The sequence below is a fragment of the Pezoporus flaviventris genome, unplaced genomic scaffold (genome assembly GCF_033815535.1).
Source record: "Pezoporus flaviventris isolate CSIRO_AGI_PZ_B2104156 unplaced genomic scaffold, CSIRO_AGI_Pfla_v1 ptg000029l, whole genome shotgun sequence".
NCBI lineage: Eukaryota > Metazoa > Chordata > Aves > Psittaciformes > Psittacidae > Pezoporus > Pezoporus flaviventris.
Genome location: NW_026892577.1, coordinates 18,378,065 through 18,401,705, shown reverse-complemented (window position 1 = coordinate 18,401,705; position 23,641 = coordinate 18,378,065). Strand labels below are relative to the sequence as shown.

At 40.6% G+C, this 23,641-nt stretch overlaps 1 protein-coding gene across 3 annotated transcripts in view; it reads right to left on the bottom strand.

The window, feature by feature from the left end:
- The window catches only part of HELLS (helicase, lymphoid specific), a 324,719-nt gene extending 308,682 nt beyond the window's left edge, over positions 1 to 16,037 (bottom strand). For all 3 annotated transcript variants that reach the window (XR_009744391.1, XM_061459419.1, XM_061459420.1), the window contains exons 1-15: positions 15,878 to 16,037; positions 15,679 to 15,800; positions 11,890 to 12,012; positions 10,472 to 10,531; positions 9,972 to 10,008; positions 9,817 to 9,881; positions 9,468 to 9,509; positions 8,468 to 8,692; positions 6,834 to 7,016; positions 6,466 to 6,609; positions 5,284 to 5,480; positions 4,514 to 4,610; positions 3,468 to 3,629; positions 2,809 to 2,951; positions 1,088 to 1,226 (exon numbers count right to left, since the gene is read on the bottom strand). Coding sequence is in view for 2 of the 3 variants with exons in the window: in XM_061459419.1 (XP_061315403.1) it covers positions 1,088 to 1,226; positions 2,809 to 2,951; positions 3,468 to 3,629; positions 4,514 to 4,610; positions 5,284 to 5,480; positions 6,466 to 6,609; positions 6,834 to 7,016; positions 8,468 to 8,692; positions 9,468 to 9,509; positions 9,817 to 9,881; positions 9,972 to 10,008; positions 10,472 to 10,531; positions 11,890 to 12,012; positions 15,679 to 15,800; positions 15,878 to 15,908 (1,770 nt within the window). In the remaining variant the exon portion in view is untranslated. The remainder of the gene's footprint in view (positions 1 to 1,087; positions 1,227 to 2,808; positions 2,952 to 3,467; positions 3,630 to 4,513; positions 4,611 to 5,283; positions 5,481 to 6,465; positions 6,610 to 6,833; positions 7,017 to 8,467; positions 8,693 to 9,467; positions 9,510 to 9,816; positions 9,882 to 9,971; positions 10,009 to 10,471; positions 10,532 to 11,889; positions 12,013 to 15,678; positions 15,801 to 15,877) is intronic.
- Between the last annotated feature and the right edge of the window lie 7,604 nt (positions 16,038 to 23,641).

Below are 23,641 nucleotides of genomic sequence, written 5' to 3'. Positions count from 1 at the left end.
GTTTCTTTCACAGCTTGTAATTAATGCACAAGACTTCCACCTACTGGCTGTAAGGAAGCACTGCTGAAGAACTTACTGCACACATACCATCCAAGTGACAAAGTCCACAGAACAAGTTTCCACACTGCTACCTTAGACTCCTTTTTCTAATTCTTGGTATGGTCTAAGAGCAAGGATGTAGAAAACTTCTCAGGCCTGAGCCATATAACAATCACCTCAGTATTTCCCAATCCATTTTCCTGAGCAGGTACTAGCTCCTGCAAGTGTTGTCAACTGTCAGCCTGCATTTTCCGCAATAATTTCCTCTCATCACCCAAACTGGGCAGTCTCCTTTTTATGCACTGACTCTACATTGGTAAGCTTCAACAACCGTCTCCTGAGCTCAGCTGAATCTATTATCACTCATTGAACAGGAAACACCATTACACATGCCCACAAACCTACACTTAGAATGTGCAAGCAACTTAACAGTTGCTCAAGATTCTTTCAATTCAAATTACTTCATAGTTTCCTATATTACCAACTGCTTTGCGCAGATTAAGCTACCAGCTGGCCTTCATGATATAATTTGGATTTTTTTTTTCCCCTTTTGAGGAGAAGGAATGCTGTATTCTCTGAGCAGACAACTCTGTTGTACTTGGTTCAGCCCTTCAACACCTCACACTTTAAAGTTACCACTGCACCTCCTGCAGTGCGTACATTATGAACAGTCCACCAAGGTCAGTGTTTTTGTTTTCAAAAGAAACCTTTGTGAGGAGAGCTTGAGGCAGATCCTTAAACACCTCAGGTCAATGGAAACCCAGCTACTGTCTGAATTCAGCAACTCTCCTCCCAGCAGATGAGTGCTGCCATAATGTAGAACATTAAGCATCACTATTTGAAGGCTGAACACACACAGAGACTGAAATGGTCTCTGCAACTGCTACTGCAGGAAATTTCAAATAATGGATTCAGGACACTGCTAGAATTCAATGGGAAGGCATTTGCCAAATACACTGAAAAGGTCATTCTTTACTGCTGTCACCTCACAGTCTATTGCTTTCTAATGTTGGAATAATTTTTCTTGTAATCCTTTTAAAATATGTACCTTGAATTGTTGTGTAGCAGGGTCCAAAGGATATTCAATAAGGTAGGGGTGATTACAACATTTCCTCAGTAACATCATAATATTCTGCAGTTTCAGGTTCACCTCAGAATCCATGGGAACGCTCACTGCTACCACTGGCCTTGAAAAGATACATCACCTTATTAGTATGGAAACTGTCACTTTATTATGCTACAGATATTGAAGAGCAGAAAACAATAAAACCAAAAGAAAGTACTGGATTCACATGCTGGTCAAATGTCCTCAAAATTCCTCATATTTAGTATAGCTATTATCAGATAAAACTTCTTCTAGTGTCACACTTGGGATGGGTTTGCCATTATTGGTTTAAAACACAAAAGAGCAATCAGTAATAATCAGAAGCAAAAAAAAAACCAACTTTCGCAAGTCACCCAGCAGAAAAGGGAACAGAAGCAAGCCCTCTGTAAAACAAACAGTGACATCTCCTGTAGAGCAATACATAAGCTATTCCAAACTCAGCTCTCTGCCTCTCCCATTTTGGCCACACGTACAAAGTGCAGGATTCGCAACAAATACAGCTATTTAGCTCTTCCACATCTAAGTTCTGTTCCCAACATAAGGGATCCATGAGTACCATAAAACTAATATAAACATGTATTTAAGTGCCTGTTCTTGTAAAGAACAGGATTACAATAAAAATCTAGCAAAATAAATACATTTCAACCCTGAAGATTAACCTGCTTTTCCTTACATCCAAGGGACTGCCAGCCAATTCAGAGCCACCAACAGACCTGATTAAACTCAGGAATGAACATGATTCCTCAGGTTCCTCAGTCCTGAACCTCAACTCTGATCTTAAGCACCAGAAAGTGATCAATGCTTGTCACGAAAACAGCAATAACGTGCTGACCATCTGGGTTCTAGGGCTCAGTTTAAGCCTACGTATTTTTGAAAATTTAACAAGGAAATAAGACTCCTTTCTTTTCTCCAGTCTTGAGCCCAAACTTTGCTTCAAGTATTCCTGAGTAATTCTGCAAAAAAATAGGAGTTAACTGTAGTTAGCACACAAACATTATCCCTTGTCCTGTCTTGGAGCCAGTGAAAGATACAGCTGTGAATGTAGCTGGACATCAGAGACAAAAGGCTTATCAGAAACTCTGCAAAACATAACAATAAATCAAGCTCTTCAGCTCTTTGTCCTCATTGCCAGCCATAGCCAAGACCTAAGCTATTACAATGAAATTTCAACTACCAAATAACTAAGATGAAGCAGTTCTTTCCTGGCTGGCACCCAACACTACCTTAGACCTTGAGGCTTTGGTGAAAACACAGTTCTTCACTATTAAAATGTTTTAACAGCCCCCCAAAAAATTACACTTCACACTAGGACATTTGAGCTCTTTATGGCTATCAACAGCACTATTGTGACAGGACCTACAAAAGACTGACTAATGAAAACAGGGACTCAAGAAGCAAATTTATTGCTAGACTCTACAAAGGCCACACATCTAGTAGTAAATGTCTTATTCAACAGTACCTCTAATGAGTGATGTTACAAGCTAATCACTGCTATCATGGCCCAGCAAATATTAGCTAAAAGCAAAGAAATAAATCATAAAGCTACAAAGACAGTGACTGACAAAATTCTGTTCTTCTTGATCAATTTGAATAAGCAAAGCTCAGAAAACAAACTAAGAGTGAGATATGCAGTATAATGATAAAGAATCTTTTAGACTAGGCACCTCTCTTTTTCTACTTCCTCTTGCATTTTGCTGATCCATTTTTCCAAGTCATCAGATGAACTATTATGCTCTTCACAGTAATCAACCACTTTTCGACTGCGGCGTTTTGGTCGGCCTGTAGGACCCAACTCAATTACTTCTTCCTGTAGGAAATGATAACGTTGCCATCAACAACAGGCAGCTTCAGATTCAAAGGCCTATGTTGACCCAGTAATTCTCAATACTAAAAAGAGGTCTCACTGATATGCATCATGCAATACCTACTTAACACTCAACAGCTGTAAGCTTTGCTACAGAGAAAATGCAATCCAAATTTTAAAGGTCTATAACTGTAGATTTTGAAAGCTTCTGCTTTATTTTTAAAAGCTGCATTGGTAGCTTACTGATTTTACAGCAGAAATTGTCAACTCTATTAAACCTGCTTTCTTTACCCCCAGGCTACAAGTAATCAAAAGCACATTTACGCTTATATTGTGTTAGTTCTGTGCACACTGAGGTCAGTCACAGTAAATACCACTGAAATAGATAACAAACGGATCAGACTACATATTTAAGCAGAAAGTCAGTTTGATTGCAATGGTAATGAAGCAAGATTAATGTGGTTTTGCCTACAAACCATTAATAGCAAACATATTTCTAATATCCACATTAGTAGATACCTCATTATTTCCAAATAGCTTCCTAATGGTGCGATTTACAATAGCAGTATAGAAAGTTTCTTGCTTCTTTGACAGTGGTGCATATACCACAACTTCTCGTTTAGGAGGAACCTCAAGAGCAACATCAGTTTTCAGTCTTCTCAGCAAGAAAGGTGTCAAAATCTGAAACATTGAGCAGATGACTTACGATTATGCAAAGCTCTCAACATTGTTAGTTTAAAACAAAACAACACACAAACAGGCCTACTGATATAATGCTGTTTTGACAATTTAAAACAAGGGATTTAATTTGCAGAGTTTGTATTTCATTTCTTAATATGGATACCTTCTCCAAAACTTTTATGTGCATGTCAGTAATACATGCATTTAAACACCACATCCATTGACACTTTTAAAATTCTGAAGTGTTTCACAGGGGTGCAGTAGTAAATATATTACAGACCTTTCAATAACTTTCATTAACTGAAAGTAATTTATTATTATGAACAGCTTATTTCACTTGTTATACTTCTTAAATCAAGTTACTCCACTCCAGGAAATTCCCAAACCTTTAACTAAGTAATTCATTGTAAATGATAATTGTATCTGGAAGATACAACTTATAACTTGCCATCAGCTTGTGATGGAAAAATTAACAGTTACATAAGCATTGAAGGTTTTGAAGACAGGCACATTATATAACTAGTTTGTCAAAAGGTATTCTGTTCAACCCCTAAAAGTTACATAAATTCCTTCAAAGTTACCTTTCAACAAAAACAATACACCAGTTAAATCTTCTGGCAAACAGAAGCAAGTAACCACAATTGACTAAACTCGATTCAGTTGCAAGAATAAAAATGAGTCATTGTCAAGGAGGTATATTGTTGCTTTCAGCATTTATGTGCTGTAATGACTGAAAGAAAAACCCACAAGTCTAAGTCTGGAAGTGTCACAATAAAAGCCTCAGGCCTATAATTGAGCTCCACAAACAAGATTTTGACACACTTCACAATAATGGTCAATGTTAGAAATAAACCACAAAAAAACCACAAAGAATAAGTGAAAACCTGATGCAGCATATGTAAGATGTTTTGCTCCCTTTCTTTAGCAATAATATCTTCAGCAGTTTCTGTAATGCTGGTAATATCAAACCAGGATTCAAAGCTATAAATACAAAGAAAAAAAAAAGCTTTTTTCACATATATTATTCTTCATTATGTAAGTAATCTATTCTTGTCTTACGCTGTGATTCAAGAAAAACAAAGCATTAACATCCATCATGAATAAAGAGTGAACAGAAAGCATTACTGAACTATACCTGCCAATTCAGATGCTTGAAGTTTTAAATGATTGGTAAAAATACTTTTATTGCTTGGAATACTCACTACAATTTATTCAATCTAGTCTATATCTTTTTCCAAAATTAGCCTAAAGACTGTTTTGGCAACATTCCTTCACCTGACCCCACACTGTTTCAGAAAAGGATCAATCTCTCAGGGGTCCCACATCTGCCAGCCTCACACAGCTTCCTCCAGATCTTGAGAGAATACTCAAGCAGCACAAGGCCCTTTGATTAGGCAAACATCTCCCCATTAAATGCTCAAGTCTTATCTCAGAGTTGAGCTTCCACTGATGACAGAGCTGACAATCACTTCCTTTCTGAAACAGCAAAGTGTGAAGGCAAGACACATTTCAAAGCCTTTGCCACCAAATAATCATACCAAATTACAACCATACCATAAAATAGCTCTTTACATGTTGATATAAGTTTAATAATTAAAAGATTCACCCAAACAGAACAAACGGGAATAGTTTTCACCATCAGATTGCAACCTACCTTTTCAAATCATCAAACACATCTGGCAACAGGAAGTTAAGCAATGACCAAAGCTCTGCCAAGTTGTTTTGCAGGGGAGTACCAGTCAACAAGAGTTTATTGTCTGCATTGAATTGTTTCAATTCTCTAATAAGGCGGCAGTTCATATTTTTAATCCTGTGACCTTCATCTACTATAAGGTATTTCCAGAAGCAGTGCTACAAAAAGAAAGTATATTTCAATAAATCTTAGCTTTACTCTATCCAAACACATGCCAGGTGAGATAAAGCAGAACTAATAAGATTGATACTGCCCGTTAAAGATTCTATTTACTTTTGATTCTCACTTTGCCAGACTGGAAGAGCCAAGTCTGAACAGTTAATGCCATAAACCTGCTTCATGGCAGTTATCTAGAAAGCTTAGGTGATTACAATAAAACTTCTGTAAGAAACTCATCTTGCTGAAACAGCCATTCTGATATTAACCATGATATTTATACACTAAGCATAGCTTTTACTCTAAGCCTCACTCACCATCACCTACAGAGAGGTAGCGAGAAAAGCAGGTATGCTGTAACTATCTGCTTAGGATGATCGGGGGACTGGAGCACCTCCTGTATGAAGACAGGCTGAGAAAGTTGGGGCTATTCAGCCTGGAGAAGAGAAGGCTGTGTGGAGACCTCATAAGAGCCTTCCAGTATCTGAAGGGGGATGCTGGGGAGGGACTCTTTCCATTAGGGACTGTAGTGGTAGGACAAGGGCTAATGGGTTCAAACTTAAACAGGGGAAATTTAGATCAGATATAAGGAAGAAGTTCTTTATTGTGAAGCTGGCGAGGCACTGGAATGGGTTGCCTATGGAAGTTGTGAATGCTCCATCCCTGGCAGTGTTCAAGGCCGAGTGGGACAGAGCCTTGGGTAACATGGTTTAGTGCGAGGTGTTCCTGCCCATGGCAGAGGGTTTGGAACTAGATGATCTTAAGGTCCTTTACAACCCTAACTATTCTGTGATTCTATGAACTTCTTAAACATGAAATTCCAGAGCTACTACTACCAATGAAACAGAGAAGAATGATAATACAAATGCCACAGTATGACACTCATTGTATGGGCAGCATATAGGGTTTTTTCACTGTATTCAAAAGCATTGCTATTAGCGGCGAGGCATTCCACCCTCCTGAGCAATTTCAGGAGAACTTAGATACCTGCAGGGCGTTTCTATCGCGCATGGCTATTTCAAATGAAGTAATGACCACAGGATGGATCTGCAGTGATCCTTGTCGCCCATGAATTTTGCGAACCAGTTTACGACGTTCCTGCTGAGCTCCATGATAGAGCATTAGGGGAATCTGAAAAAAAGAAGTCAAGTGAACTACGCTCATTTAAACCTAAAGAGAAGATAGTAGAGATAATTATCTGTTACAAGAAGGCTGTAAATACATAGCACATCATGGCACAGTGTGTAACAGCTAACAACTGCAATTACACTTGTGTCCTATACAGAGAAAGCTTCAAGGTAAAGAATAAGAATAATCTGTTCTTTTAAAACCTAAGAAAAAGGAAAATCTTTTACCTCTGGAGTAAATCTCCTGAATTCAGACATCCAATTTGGAAGAGTAGACAAAGGACCACATACTAAGAATGGACCAGGGACTCCTCGCTCCACCATCAGTGCTATTGTCGCAATACACTGGATTGTCTTCCCCAGCCCCATTTCATCAGCTAAAATGCCATTGATACCATTTTCCCAAAGCATCTACATATACAGAAAAAGAAATGTAAATACAAAATAACCAACACACCTTAGGAACAACAGACATTTTTAGGAATGTAGGACCTGTGGAAACTCTCCACTAAGCACATTTTATATTACAAATGAGGATGATTTTCTCCATCGTGAAAATAAATACAAGCATCTTGTTAACCTCGGGCATTCATAAGTAGGTGTATGTTTCTAGCCAATTAAGTGCCTGACTATGGCACAAAAAAAGCCCAGAACAGTATCAAATTAGCTTTATATCAAAAGGCACTTCAACTGCAAGTACAGCTCATACTAACTGTATTTTTTATTCATCACAGCTCCAAAGAATTCCCTTAGCTCCCCACTCTAACTCTAAAAAAGCAAGTTATTATGCTGACGCTTCAGTTTTACCTAGTCAAGTAGCTTCTGCAGGCATAGCTACTTCATCATAGGAAGAAGGTAAAACTCCTGACCAATATAGCTGCTTGCTCCAGCCAAAGTTCTTTGTGCAGATTCTGCCTATTCTAACAAGCAACAGAGTAAACTCTCACAAAAGTGGAGAAAGAAATAGAAGTGCTCTTTGGCTACTCTAGCTAGTAATCATAAAGATTCATGAAAAAGATTGCTATAACTGAGGGCTCCACTAAGGAAGCTGATTTTCCCCTCAGAAGTGGCCTGTCCTCCCTAGGTACTTCCCAGTGACAGAAGTCAGTGAGCAAGTTTAGTGGCACTCCAGCCTAAGCCTGTTAAAACAGGATAAACACGCTTGTGGGGAAGAAAAATAAAAAAACATAAGGAAAACATGAGATCAGTAGCAGAATGAATATCAATTCTGTCTGGTTCCAAAAATAAAAATAAAAAAAAAAAATCAAAGTTGTTCTAATCTGGCTTGCAAGCAAAACCAGGCGCAAGTTAAATATGTATCTGAGCATTTTTTATGGCAAGTTTCTGTAGGTTTATTTCAAAAACTAAAGACAAAACATTTTTAAAATACTGTGTTGGTATTACTAGTTAGATTTCTAGATGCAGAGAATGGAAAACTCATCCATGCCAAGTCTACAAGGCAGTGGGCCTTTAAACACCTATGGGCTAGGTATCCAAGCTTTTAAGAGAGAAAAATAGTAACTGTCCCTTAATATGCATAGTCCTGCTTTCACCAAGTATTTTGTAAAAAGATGCTGCAAAGACAGTAGAGTTGAACAAGAAAATAGATGGGCAAAAGGAAAATGGAGAACACCAACCAGGAAGTCTAACAAAATGTTTACAAATATCCTCCCCATGCTGAAACATTGCTGCTTGACAATTTTTATAACACCAGGATCTTCTGTCATAAGAAATCATGAAGAACTGTGTCTTCTCCACCCCCCCGTATGAACTATTGCCACAGACTTTTAGCATATCTTCCCCTCCATTTCTCTGTTTCCAATCAGCAACAGATGTCAATATCAGTAACAATCACTCCATACCCGTAGCCACTCCATGCCTTCTACTTGGTACCACCTCATTACACCGCCAGTAAAAATCTTTGGCTGCTGAAAAGGCACTGGTTGTCCATTAAATTTCCGTACTGGATCAAGGAATTGCTTGGCACTATTTCGTACAGCTTGACATAATCTGTCCTTAATGACGCTGTTTGAGTCTTCATTTTTCTGCAGGTCTTCTGGACACAGGTTATCAGAAGAACTTCCATCCTATAGAAGGAAGTTCAAGAAACACATGGCAAGTGTAATGCACAACAAATCCCAACTAAAACATACTTTTGCCAAATTTACACCAGTCTTAATAGGCAGTGATGTAAGCCAGCCCCTGACACAAAGACTAATTCTGTGTAACTGTCAACTTGAGTGGAATTTATTTTTAGGATTAATATTACTACCTAGGGAGATGCAAAATTTATGTGTACTTTACTCCTTAAGAATTGAAGAGCAGGGATAGCTACTAAAGATATTTGGCTTATCATTTTCTACTCATAAGAACGAGCAGACTTAAAACCTTCCTCACAGCGGCTGGCATTTAATGAAGCCATTCTCCTTCTGTAAGCTATTTCTAGAAAATGGTGGAAAGAAATTCATACTGTGCATGTAGCTTTTAAACTATAGCAGAAGCAAAAGAGACCACACCTGTTATCACCATGTTTGACTGCTTAAGAATGTCTTAAGGTCTTACACACCAGCACAAATATTTCTTAGTAAATTTCTATGTCCTTCATTTTTTAAAACACAGGTGCTCTATAAAGTACAATACATTAAATTCAGTGTTAAAAAATAAATCAGAAGTTTGGATTTCTGTTTGTATTTAAGAGCATTCACTTCTATCACTTTTTTAAACCTCTAATTTAGGGCTTCAATATCTAGCAGAGAGATGTTTATTTACAGGAAAAGTTTAAAGATATGCTATAAAGTATAAAAAGCCCTCCCTCCCTTTGGGCTTAAGACAGTTAAACTGCAATAACATGTGTCAACATACCTGATTTTCCACTTTACTTTTTTTTGCCACAGAGAGTATTTCCTGGAAGCAAAGAAAAAAAAATTTAAAATCTTACATGCTTTTCAACCTTAAAGGCTACTACAATTTGTATTTCATGTGATCTTTTAATTGAAGAATTTGGACATACTTTAGAAAGCTTTCTATACAACATCATTAATCATACACGTGATTCTAAACAAGGCCACACACACAGAAGGTAACTGAAAATTCAAATGGTGGTATCTCTTCACAAGTTGTCTCCCCAAATTCTTAAAAAAAAAAATTTGCCTCATCAGTTAAAGTTTGTGCTACAAAAGTCCAGACAAGCCTATTTAGAGTTATGGCCTACCTCTTTGGACATAATTTCTGAGATGTTGTATGTCCCTTCTTCTCTTCCTCTCTTCTTCTTTGCACCTAAAATATCATATTTGAGTTTATACAACACATCAAACATCAAGGAAACTAAAAACACCTGTAACTGACAAGATGCAATATGTACAGTACCTGGTTTCTCGTCTTTGCCATCAACTGCACTTTGACCCTAGAAAATAAACAAAGGAAGAGGTTCATCTTCTTTTCCATCTCTATCATGACAGAAATAAAAGACACTACCAGCCTCAAACCACTGCCTTTGAAAGATCCTTGAAGCACTTTTTACTATTAAGCAGTTATTCCTGCTTTTTCACTACTTATTCAGCATCTTGGTTAAACAATCATTCCTAAATAAAAAATAAAAATAAAAATCTCAAGACAAATTGAAACCATTTTCTTTAGTGTAAATTAGTTATAAGCATCTCCTTAAGATAACTGTCATGTTATGCAATTTTTAAGCACTTATAAACAGCTTTATTATGGTTAAAATAAATATAGCATACTAGATAGATCCTGCATGTCAAATACTGGCCGATCTAACTTATTTAGTTTACCTACCTTGATCAAAATTGTCATAATAATTTGTTAGACTTTTATTCAGGAAGTTGCATAAAATAGCTGGTTAATCTTACCTTGGCAGATTTTAACATCATCTCCCTCTTTCTTTCTAACTTCTCTTTCCTCCGCTGTTCCTAAAAAAAAAGCAAAAACAAAAACCAAACACCCACACATTTTTTTATCCTTCAATAACACTATCCATTATAGAAATGATAACAGGCAGAGATTACATTGGTAATGCAGCGTTCCGTGCTCTACAGACTTTATTTTTACACTCTCATTAAAAGCTTCTGACAGTTTAAAATGGTAAAGCAAAACTTAGACAAGAAAGGGCACCTGCCCGGAATTACTTGTCAGTGAATACTTTAAACACTTAAATACAGTATTTTAGAAAGACTACAACAAAAATATTCCCAACTGCAAACTCTTCAAGATCATGTCTACTGCAGTAAGCTTTCCAAGTATTCAGCTCTTCTTAAACTTAACATACTACCATCTGTGATCATTGAAGAACAGAAAGCATTTTTAAGTAGTCTAAAATGCCTTTAAGGAAGAAGTGCTTTCACGTCTTGAACAATTTAAGATTTCAGATTTTCATCTCATCTACTACTTCTACTTGCTGAATGCAAAAGGACCCTGGGAAAAAGAGATAATAGACTTTGGTATTTATCAGATGGAGCAAGACTTGGTACTGAAACCTGCATTCTATCAAAGCAGTCACCATGAATTCGAGCTAACAGTTAAACTACAGAAAGGAGATTCCTGCAGTCTGCCAGTCTCATTTTTTACTAAGTCACTGCCCCCTCTCTCAAGCATAAACTCTTATAAGCTTGTCCACAAAGGTACAGTTAAGTCAAGATAAAAATGAAGTCAGCAGCCCATGGATTAAACAACCAAGCAAACAAAACCCTGATCAACCAACCAACCAAAACAAAATCTACAAACCACAAAACTCCACATCATTTTATGGAAGCTCTTGTTTAGTAACATCATGGCCTCAGATCACTCTAATTCATAAATTTGTTTGAGGGAGGCCTACATTAGCATCCTCTGAAGAGACACATCATCCTCAGCCTTCAGTAATTAACACAAATAGGCTGCACAACTTCTTGTCAATTCTTTGTGTCTTCTATCCTCTAACTTTCTTAAGCTTTGTTTCTTATTTGAAGCTTATTTTTCCTTCCTAGCATTCAGACCAACAGAATAATTGTAAAGATATCAGTGCCATTTTTACACTGTGATTTTAATTCATGCTATTCCCAGTCCAATTTAGCTATTAATCTATAGAACAAATTCTGAATATTATATAAAGCACCACTTCATGGGTGGGCAGTGGATTTTCATGCTGTTATTGTTAACAGCATTTTTACTTCATTTTAAACAGTTGGATGACAAAAAAAAACAAACACAAAACCAAAACAACAAATGACCAAAACACAACCAGATGGCAGCACATCTTAAGTATCCCCACTGCAGACAAGGATACGCCTACCTCCAATTGCTGCTGTTCCATTTTCGTTAGCAAGAATTTGGAATAGATGTTGCTCTTTTCCAGCAGATGTTGAAGCCTCTTATAGCGCATTTCACTTGACTCCCTGTCCCAAGAAGTGCGAGCCTAACCAACACAAAGAGATGTCAAGTACTTACAGATGTTTCAGAGTGAAGGCTTTTAATACATTGAAGGGTTCTTCTACAGGATAGCTACAATTGTCTCACACATGCACACCCTTTCCCTTCCCTCAATTATAGGTGTACAAGTCCCGAGTGTAGGGACTCACATGTACCTACAAAGTTCTGTAAAAATCAAAGTAACTGAGGGTTGCGTTCAGTTGCATACATAAACAGAGCTCTGTAACACACACACACACACACCAGTGCAGTAGCACAAGGCATTCAAGGGCTCAAATCTGTCTCAAATATAATAGATTTAGAGCAAACTGAAACTGAAGTTCATTTGTAACCTGCAAAATTTGAGAAGGGGGGGAGAAAGAATCCACCTGGCAACAATTAATTTCACCAAGTACTAGCTGGGACTCCTTCACGTGCCAACTATTTGCACAAAGGTACAGTTTTCCATTATCAACAAGATATTCAGAAGACTACAAAACCCATTATGCCTAATTTACACAGGTCAATTCCTAATGTGAAAACAGCAATTTCTGCTTACTTTGCTTAGAAAATCCACACATGCTTTTAAAAGTAACTTCTGCTGAAATAGTCAAGGATGTGCATTTAGTGGATTTCCAATTGTTCTTTAAAACTCAGATCAAAACTCCCACCCAAAAGTAAAAAAGTGTTCACCCTTCTGCATTCATCTAACATTGCCCATTAGACCGAGGTATCAAACAACTGAAACGGTAAAATTAGCATCTCCAAGAGAAACCCCAGGAAGGCAAGATGCAGAGCTTTACAAGATGCTTATCTGTGCCACGGCCTTCAGAAGAAACTCTGGGGGAAGGGCACGCTAAAACAGAAAGGCAAGGGAACCTTCTGAAACTAAAGAGTTAACAGACACGGAAAAAGGATATTAGCCGAATTAGGTGGTATGTGACTCAAGAATGGGGGAGGCATGTTTATCTCCCAGAGAAATCACACCTTTATTTTCCACAAGTAATACTCCATGTCATTCTTATCAAGTAGCTACCATTGGATCCTTTCAGGAGAGGAAGAATCTATCTCCACAAGTTTCCTGGAGGAAGAGATTGCCTGCCTGTGATTTTCCATAGTTTCTACTCACTTCTGCTCTCCCCAGTACAGGTTTTTTCCTTCAGATGAAAAGAACCTGAGCTCAGAAAGATCAGCTTTTGGTGGCAGTGCAAAGAGCAAATGTAATTAAAATTAAACTACTTCATTCAGCAAATAACTATTGCTCAGTTTTTACTCAACACAGCATCCTTACATTATTCGACCAATCTGAATGACTGTTACCTTGACCAACTGCGAAAATATCAAGGGGAAAACAGAAACCTCAAAGATGACAAACAGCACGGAATTCTTATTATTTCCATCTTGTCCTTTGACCCAAACCTCAAAGTGTCAAGAAAGTGGGCTCCCCCCTCCCTTTTTTTGACTAAAAAGGTCAAAAATTTGCCACTCTCTTTCATCACTCTACGTTCGTATATATTTGTGTAGTGGAATATTGCCATCAGCCCACAGAAAGCATAAGTGACTGCTTTGTTGAACTGCTGTTCAAATCACCTGGCAGGGAGCTTGCTTAAGTGAGAAGCATAAGAAACCCAGATGCTTCAAAAACATCAGCTGCCCGTGAGGTGCCAGTATGCCTGGGTTTAACTACAAGAGTAATTTCCTCTGGTCTCACTGCCCACAGATTGCACAGAGAAAGCATAACAGAACCACACAGGAACATACAGCAACACTCTTGCTACAGGTAAGCTCCATGGATTCTGAAGAAATTGAGAATACAGAAACCCCCAGGAGTATCACATTATAGCATTGTTGCAGAAGTGGTTGTTAAAGAAATGAAATTCTAAGTCCTTTTGTCAACACTTCCTGTGCAATGAGATAATCTGCTCTACAAGAGTTCCTTCCCTTCTTAGCCTCTATAAGCACTGCCTCCAAATTTTTAGTTTCAAGTCTGATCAAATACCTGTACAGAAGTTCAGACAAGCTCCACAGTGACTTACTGTTTGCAAGAAGAAAGATTGTAAGATTTCTGCGAAAATAAAGTATTATTTTCCAACTATAGCATCACAAAATGCTGCAGCCTAAAACCACCTTTATAAATCAGTTTTTCCTAGCTAAAAGAAAGATAAATTAAAATTAGTTCCAGGTTTTAGAAACTGTATTTTTCATCCCCTTATACTAATGCTTCAATTTTTAAGATGGGAAAAAAAACAACCTTATTTCTCGAGTATTTCAAGTAATAGCACTAGTTAGTCAGAATACAATTCTCAAAAGCATTTAAGAGTTTTTTCAAGCCTTATTTCCTTACACCTGAAACACAGTATCTTATGTAGTATGCCAATAGCTTGATAATTTGTATCAGCAGAGGCTGAGAAGCATGATGTTTTCATCTTCTCTCTCCAAAATTGGTTCATATCAACCAATACTTATTTTCAACATAAGAAAACATTCACAGTGAGAGAGAAACGAAATGTAGTGATGATTAGGTCACTTGAATTAGCCCTGTATCATTTCCCTGATACAGTCTGTATTTCCTGCAACATAACAGGACTAAAACGTTGACTCTCCAGATGATCAAATGTCCATTTCTTCTGGCAGCAAGGCCAGCTCAAGCAGCTCCTGCTCTCCTTAACTCAGGGGTGCCTGCACAACTGCATGCAGCAAAGAGCAGACAAGGCGAACGACTGGCAATAAATTGATCCTTTCTGGCTAGGCCACTTCCTTGATGCTGCCTAAACTACACCTGCTACCAAAAATAATGCTTATTTCTGCAAAGGATGAAAGGTATCTGTAGAGATGCCACAGAATAGTTTGGGTTGGAAAGGCCTTTAAAGCTCCTCTAGTTCCAACACCCCTGCCACAGTCAGGGACACCTTCCACTAGACCAGGTTGCTCAAAGCTCCATCCAGCCTTGAACACTGTCATCGATGGGGCAGCCACAGCTTCTCTGGGCAACCTGTGCCAGCAACTCACCACCCTCGTAGTGAAGAATTTTTCCTAATGACAACTCTAAATCTATCTCCAGTCAGTTTGAAGCTGACAGTGTCAGCGTCCTGCAGGCTTGTATGAGATCATCAGTTAGTCTGATTGGTTTGGGTTTTTTGGGGGGGTGGGGGAGGCTGGGTTTTTTTTTTGTTTGTTTGTTTTGTACAGTAAGGAGCAAAACTAGGAAAAGAAGCGTTATGTACACACACAGGAAACGCAAAAAAAAAAAAAAACCACTTCCCTTTAATATTTCATGTAGAAATTCATACTTATCTTACTACACTTTCTGAAGGCACAACATTATAACTTTCTTAAACTCAGAACAACAAAAATCAACAGGTAATAATTTCCTCACTGCAAACTTAAATGCGTAAAAAATGCAGTAGGCTTCTTACTGGCTGCGAGAGGCCACCGTTAGCCTTTAGAAGGAAAAAAACCCCAAACACTCCAGTGGATGATCAAAGGCACTTGTGAATCACAGCCGCCGCCCAGAACTTCACCAGCCTCCCACGTTTGTTTGTTTTGAAACCAATGGGGCTGCAGACACCCGGCCCCGGCCCCGGCCCACAGCCTCCGCCGAGCCATGGCACGGCGCTCGGACCCACGAGCCGGCGGACAGCCGCATGTGCCGTGCCCTCAAGACGCCCCTCACCTTCTCCAGCATCTGCCGCTCTTTTTCCAGCCCTGCCGCCTCCAGCTGCTCCTCCTCCTTCAGCATGGCCGGTGTGATCACCGCCGCCTCCGCCTGCTCCCCCATCTCCACTCCCAGCGGTTCTACAACGAGCGCACGGTTACTTGGTGTGCCCGCCCTCACACACCGCTATCCCGCCCGCCCCCAAGCTTGCCCTCACCGCCGCTGCTCGCCGTGTTCTGGGCCGGCATGGCCGAGCGCCGGGGCCGCTAGAGCTCAAAGTGGTGCGCTCCCGCCACACACACGGCCAAACTCCCGCGCGCACCACGGCACCTACCTCGCGAGACCAAAAAACCGCGCGCTAGACCAAGCCGCGCGAGAGGTGGCAGCGTTCTCGCGAGGCAGCCCGCTCCACCCCCTCTGTGGCCCGCCGGGAAGCCATCTTGGGTCCTGGCGGGAGACGGGCAATCCGGCTGTCGTTCTGCACGTCGTCGCGCTGCAGCTGCGCTGCTGCTGTTCCTCCTCTGGCCCGACTGCAGCTGCAGTGTTGAAGCGCTCTTGGGCTTGCCTGTCCTCCCTACCAGCGGGGGACCTCCACTCTTTGCAGCGAGCCTGGGGAGCCTCTGTCGTGGTTGGTGGTCGTTGTTCCAGTTCAGCCGTGTTTGGGGTCCTGTGGGGTACAGCGCGCCCTCAGGGGGCCGTCGTAGGCCGTTACTGTCGGCTCCGTAATCCTGCTTTCCTCTGCAAACAGGAGCGGCACCGGTACCCGTCACTGGATCTCCACCTGGAGAGCGTGAACGTGGCAAGGGCTGATAATGTCCGCCGTGCAAGGACTGAAATACTTTGAACATTTGCTTTGTGCCGCGAGAGGGCAGAGGAACACTTAAAACCCAAGGGACAGCTGTGCTTCCTTCACCAGTGGAAAAACCCTCCTTCCAAAACAGTCTGTATCAAAGTAGATATTTCTAGTTGTTCATAACACAAACCCTTTAGCGTCACCTGAATAACACAAGCTGTCAAAATACCTTTGAGCTTATCACCTCAAATCCATAAAAAGTAACAAAAAAATTGCTGTGCTACTAATTTCTTGGCACGTGTCAAAATGGATCACTATTTGAAACTTACTCTGCGAACAAGGGGACCAGAGCTCCTCCTGATTCTAAATAGAAACCTGGAAAGGGAGAGAGGGGGAGGAAAGAAGAAGCAGAAGAGCAAACAAGTCTAGTAATAACTGAGGTGGATGGCATTCTTCTCATTCCCAAATCTTTAAAGGCTGATTCTGGATGTTGTAATGTGTTTGTGGAAAAGTAATTCTGCTTTGTAAGGCACAGTTTGGAGGCTAACTTGGGATGGTTCTGCATGGATGTGAGGGAATGTTCTTAACCCCCTAATAAGGTTATTTTACTGGCATTGTGCAATTGAATGCAGGCTTTTCCAGCCTTCTGTCTCACTTGAAACTATTCTCAAGACATCATGGTAAATAAACAAAGAAAACCTTTATTTTCTGAGGCACCTTTCATTCCGTGAGACCTAATGTGCTTTCCAAACTAAAGCAAAATAATCACCTAGATGACAACTGGAATGCGTCCAAGCTGGAATATGATGGTGGCTTAAGTGGCTCCTAACAGCAGTTGCAAGCAGGAAGCATGGATGAAGATGCAGTTGGAACTTCAGGAGCACTCAGGAAAATGAAACTGCAAAGATTTTGGCTGCGATATAAATGTTAACACCTCTGCTTCTTTCACAAACCACCATAAAACCTGTTCTGCCCAGAAATTCGAAGCAGCACAATTTATATCTCCTATCCAAAGAAAATAAGCCTCTACGTAAAATACATAATAGAATACAAATGTTCCATTTCACTTTGGTATCCATACACATTATTTTGTAATGTACTTAAAGCCATTTTTAGAATTGTGAGACATAAACCACCTTACCCCAGATTATCACTTAAATCAGACAATTGTGTTTCAACCATTTCCTGCTCTGCCCAACACCTTGTTTGAAAGCTGTTTGGGGCAGGAAGGGATTTGCTGGTGGGTAGTGCAGCTGTGACTCCCTGTGGGCTACTCAGCATCATGAATGCCATTCAGTTTTGCAGGGAGAGACTGTGCCATTGTGTAACAGCTCTCACCCTCCTTCCCACCACCCCAGCCACTAGTCCCAAGATACTACTAAGCACCACAACCGGAAAGCGGTTCTGTTAGCCTCTAGGGGAGTATTTCCTTTGTGTGCAGGGTGTTTCTGTGTTCAACTAGTCATAATTTAGGGCTGGAATATTATTTTCCGTGTTTATTGGTAAAAGTCATCAGAAATAAATGACAGAATAGTAACTAAAGCTACATCTTTGGTGACACTGAAATAACCAATATCCACAAAAACTGATGAAGTGAAAGATTTTGTAAAATGTGACTTTAAAAAAAAGTATTCCAGGTAAATGCTACCAGATCAGTCAACTGTGGCTAGAGCCTATTGGACACATACCATGGTCTGGTTTTAATGTCCTACAGACAGAAACTTAGAAGGGGAATGTGCAAAAGATTCATGTCCAGTCTTGCTCTTATCCTGGTTTAGCACACGTGAGTAAGGTGATGCTGACATCCTCATCCAGATCCAGCGATTACTGTGGAATGAGTAATTGCTGCTTGTCACTGCTCCTCTCCAGCTGCTCTAGAGACTGCGGTTTCTATATTTGATATTAATGTCTTAGGTAACAAGGGGAATAAGGCAATGTTTATGTAAATTGTTCATGGGGTAGATTCTTAAGGGTTGGGAATAAGGCTATTTCCATCAGCAAAGGATGTTAAAAAGCCAGAGCTGGTAGCACCATCCATAAGTGCAGCAGGATCCAGAAAAGGATGTGTCTCCATGGTATAAATCTCTACTTGCTGCTTAGCTCAAGCAAAGAGGTTGTAATGTATAACTTCTATCTAGAAGCAATTTCTTTTACCTCAGTAGTTGGTGACTTGTTGCTGCAGTGCAGAAAGTCACCAGTTCATCACCTTTTGTTTCAGAAGATTAAAGTTCCTCATAACACACCTGGACACTTATACAGTGTAATGCAAGGAGCAGAGAAAGACGAACCTAGTGAACAGAGGGGGCTGGGGGAAATTACAGTGCAAGAGAGCAGATAAGAGTTAGAAAAACGCAGATTGTAAACAAAGACGGTTCTGTTCTCAGGTTTGCCAAGAGGCTGCTGCTAAGTCGCAGTAACCCTGGGTTGTCACCTTTGAGATTTACTTGTCACTCTGGTATGCAATACAAGAATGCGTGTTGTTTCAGCATGCTCCTTGCCTGCACAGGTTGTCTAACTAATTTACTACAAACTGTAAAAGTAGTTCCTTGTACTAATTGCCCTGTCTGCTGAACAACCAAAGAGGAAGCTGGGACTTTGAAATAAGATGGTTTTCTCCAGATGTGAAAAGTGAGGCATTCAGATTCAAGCTATTTTGCCCTTGTCTTGCTCTTTCACAATGTGGGTACAAGGCTTTCCTATTCCTGAGCAAATGAAAAAGTCTCCAAAACTGTGGCAGATAGCAGTGGCATCCCTGAACTTGCTCACTGCTCTTCAGATTTAAATGTAGTTTTTCTTTTTCCCTTTTTGCTTTTTTTTTTTTTTTTTTTTCTTAAGACTCAGTGATTGCTAAAATGCAGCAGCAGCAGCCACAGACACCCTGGTTGCTCTTCCTGATAGTAACACCCTGTACTTGCTATGGCTAAGAGAAATACCATAGCAGCATCCTCTTCTCCATCCACAACCACAATCCTTAGGTAGTCAGAAATTTCAGACACCATCAAGATCAGTGAATTGGCACATTTAACAAAATCTCCTGTAACTTAAACATCCAGCTGGGAGACATGCAGGAAAAAAGCACTGAAGCTCTCTGAGGTCTCAGCAGATAACCAGCATGCTATATACACAGTAACGCTAGATGGCTGCACAGTCTCCAAGAAACTGCTGTTGCCTTGAAGTTTAGTTGTGTGGCTTGTGGGCCTGAAATATATAACATAAGACGTATTGATCAGTGAAGTAGGAGCACATTTGTGTGCCACTCCCTCTGTGTTAAATAAGCAATCAAGTTCTCTAAGCTATCAGTCAGAGCTGCAGGGTACTAGGAATGGCATTTGCTGATGGCTGGGCTGAAACATCCCACCAAATAACGAAAAATATGCTACAGCGATGCAGTCTTCCTCCAGATTTGCTATGTCTCCACCAGGAGGAGCTGAACCACATATAGAGCAGCCCCTGAGACGCCCATTTCCTACCTGGCCTTTGGAGTAACCTGAAATACCCATAACTGCAAAGAAAAGGGTGGGGTGTGCAGAGGGAGGCAGAAACCTCTGTGGCCATACAGCTTTAATCAGCTATATTTGTTTGTTTACAAAGACATCTAAATAACACCATGCACCATTCTGTACATCAACATCCCAAGGTGTTTTTTGGGGCACAGAGTTCGCTGTTTTCTAGCTCCTGTTGCAGCATGCAGCTCAGACAAGAGAGAGCAGGATCAGGGTTGTCAGGGAAAACAATTGATAGCATGATGTCACACTTCAACAGGTAAGCAATTCTGTTGGGGGCCAGGATCCTTCCTTAAAAAGCTGCTGCAAGTGACAAAAAAATCACCACATTAATCTGACAGTTACATGGAGCCCTTTAGCCTGGTGCTTAAATACACAGGTTTTATTCATCCATTTCTTAAAAGATTGCTTGTGGTTTTTTCACTATGATACGGTCTGGATGTTAACAGCACTTCTGCTTGTAACTGAGAATACAGCATCTGGTAAGAAATGACATTTTTATCCAGCTGATCCCTTGGTCCAAATCTTTCAAGGAAAGTTCTGTCAGCAGTATGTTTCCTGGCTTACATTTGGGTAACTGTAACAAAATCCTCTCCTAGTTTCTCTGCCCATAACTGTTTGGCTCTTTGCAGTGATTTGTGGCTGTGTATTCACACTGGCACCAGCTTCAGGCATGATGAGGAATGGCACTCATCCTGATAACCCTCTGCTTCAAAAATACAGGCTGCCCTCTCTTGATGTGAATACATACTCGGATCAGAGTTTACGGCTTCATATCAAGGTACCCCACATGGGCAAGATGGCTCCAAACACTGGTTGGCATCCAACCCCATTGAACAAAGCTCCTGGTCCATAAACCACCTCTTTGCTTGTGGCTGCAAGAAATTAAAATGTTACAGGTGAGGCAGAGAGGGCAAGCACAGAAATCCTGGTGTGCTGCAGCTTGCTACCTGCCCAGCACTCTTGCCAATCTGCCGGTGAAGTCTGGGGGCCACAGCATGACTGACTGCAGCCTGTGACCCACTGGATGCCGAGAGGTCAGAGACTGTGTTTAAGGGATCTGGAAAAGCTAATCACAAGCTGCAGCTTTGTGTGTGCTGCACAGCAACCCACAGAGGTGCAAGCTCAGAGTCCTCACCTACCAGCTCCCTGCTTCTCCTCATAGTCAGAGTTAACTCTAACCAGGAATGATTACATTTTTGAGTGTCACATGAGATAATGACCTCTAAGTCATGCTAAAGGAAAATTCTTGTGAAATTTTTGCTTGCAGGCAAAGGGGGAACACAGACATCCGTGAGCTCAACGTACATGCATGTTGAGATCTTACTACAGGTTGAGAGCACAGAGCAGGGAGACACCTATGTAAAGGCAAAACCCAGCACTGACAACATGTGAGTAGTGGTTCAAGCACTGTGGTGTTCACAAAAGTCTGTTCATAGGTAGTAAATTGGCTCCTTCTTTCATGGCTTTTCATCACTGTGATTCAGCCACATTGCATGACAGGTGGTTTGTGTGAAATGATCAGTCTTTTATTGTAAGTCCTTCAGAACTGGGCTAGATACAGGCTTTATCACCAGGTAGATGTTCTTTATCCATTTAATTATCATTACAAATATAAGGAAATGCTGCATCATTAGCAAGACTGTAGTTTAACCCCAGCAATAAGAAGGGCCAGATTCCTGTTCACATTGCCTTCTTGAAGGCCTCTTGAACCACAGCTATGGTGGAAAAGGACTTGTCAGTACCATTAAGAACCTTTTCACAGGGTTTAGTCAACACCTTTACTAGGCTTAGATCGCCTTCAGAGAATTCTACATTGTACGTGGTTTGCTTGCAATTGTACTTTGTGATTTATTCATGTTTTGTAATACAAGACCCAAAATCTACTCAGTTGGCTGCATGCAGACGGTAATGGGAAGTTACTATTTCATCTGAAATCCCATTCCTCCTGATTCCTACATACTGATTTTTTTGATGACTCAGAAGGGACTTCCACCTTGCAAGAGTTATTGATCTCCAGCAACACGCAGAAATATACACAGACCCAGTGTCTCCAGCCTGTAAGTCCAGGGTATGCCAGAGCTGTGGGATCAGGCAGACACAAATGGTTCCCTTCAACCTGGGTGGGGTGAGAGCCCAGCCCATAAGACATGCTATGCTTTTAGCATATCTGCTGAGGAGTGAAACTCCCTTCCTTCACACTCACCACAGCACAAAGGTATTTTGAATCCTACAAAAGGCATGCCAAAAATCAAATTTCTTTCCAGCAATAAAGAGAATAAGGAATGTGTGTAGCTGGTCTGTTGGGCTCAAAGGGGGAGAAGATTAATTACCAGCGAGGGAGGATGACTATAGATGGCAAGTCAGCATCTCTGAGTATTTTGGTTTTCCTCCCTTCATCGCTTTCTCCTTTTAAAATGAATTTTAAGAGACTGTTTACAGTAAAGTCCTTTTGCATGCTCGGGTATCTTGTCTTGCATCAGCAAGTCCCATCTTTTCTGCCAGCATTCAGAAAATGCTGGTCTTCCATGATGCATCAGAGTCTTCCGTGAAAACAAACCAATGGATGCAGAGGTTCAGGAGTAGCTGTAGGTGAAGCTTTGAAGAGGGGCTCAGATGGCCAGCAAAACATCCAGGGGTAACTGGGGGGAATCCCAGCCTCGATGAACTCACTAAGTATTTTGCCATGTCAGTGCATATCCTCTCCACGCCAGATTTCTGTCAAAATTCCCAATAGTTCACCGAGATTCTCAGCGCCTCTAGAGTTTGCTGTTCATGATTAACTCCCAAGTCATAGAAGGCTTTATGGTACAGCATACACACGGAAATGACAGAGGATAGGCTGCAGGATCTGTGCTGGAGATACTGCACTTTGATTTAAACATAAAACTGGAGGGTTTATGCAACTACAGTCATTAAGGGTCATCTAGTATTGACTGAATAATAGATGTTAATATTTGCAGCCAGACCAAATTCTTCCTCAGATCAGTTTCTGCCCTATGGTTTCAGCTGGATACACTGTTTTCCATTTTGTCTCAAAGTCTTGACTGGGAATAAGAAATTTCATTTCATGCTGTTACATTGAGACCAAGATCTACGTCATTTATAAAGTATTCCAGATTCACAGGGGATAGGAAACACTATAAAGATGTGAAAATGTAACCTTTCCCTCTTTCTTTCAGATAAGAGGCAAACCCACCAAGCTTCTCTCAGAAGATTTTATGCTGTGATCTTGATCCTGAAAAGGCAGAAATACTAACTAAGCCAGTGTTTTTCATCCAAAAGAAGGGGTTTAGGGTTTTTTGATACAAAGTGTGTCTACAGCTGTCTCTCTGATACAAACATGCTCTTTAACCTTAGAGCTGGGTACACAGGCAGAGCTACCACTTGGACCCATAGGTGCATCTAATTAATACAGACCTCACAGAAGGGAGTGGTGCTAGGTAGGAGATGGTATACTATAGATCAAGCAAGCTCACCCTCTGTGAGACAAGCAACCTTAGGGTGCTGTGCAGGTATTACTCCAGGGCTAGCAGTGATCTTTCTCTTTTCACTAGACATTTTTCTAGAACCTAAGCAGAAATCACCAGGAACTGTGCACTACTGGGATGCTACCATGTAAGTCATACAAGTGCATCTCATTGGTCATTACAGTACTCTGCTTACATGGAAGCAACCCAGGATC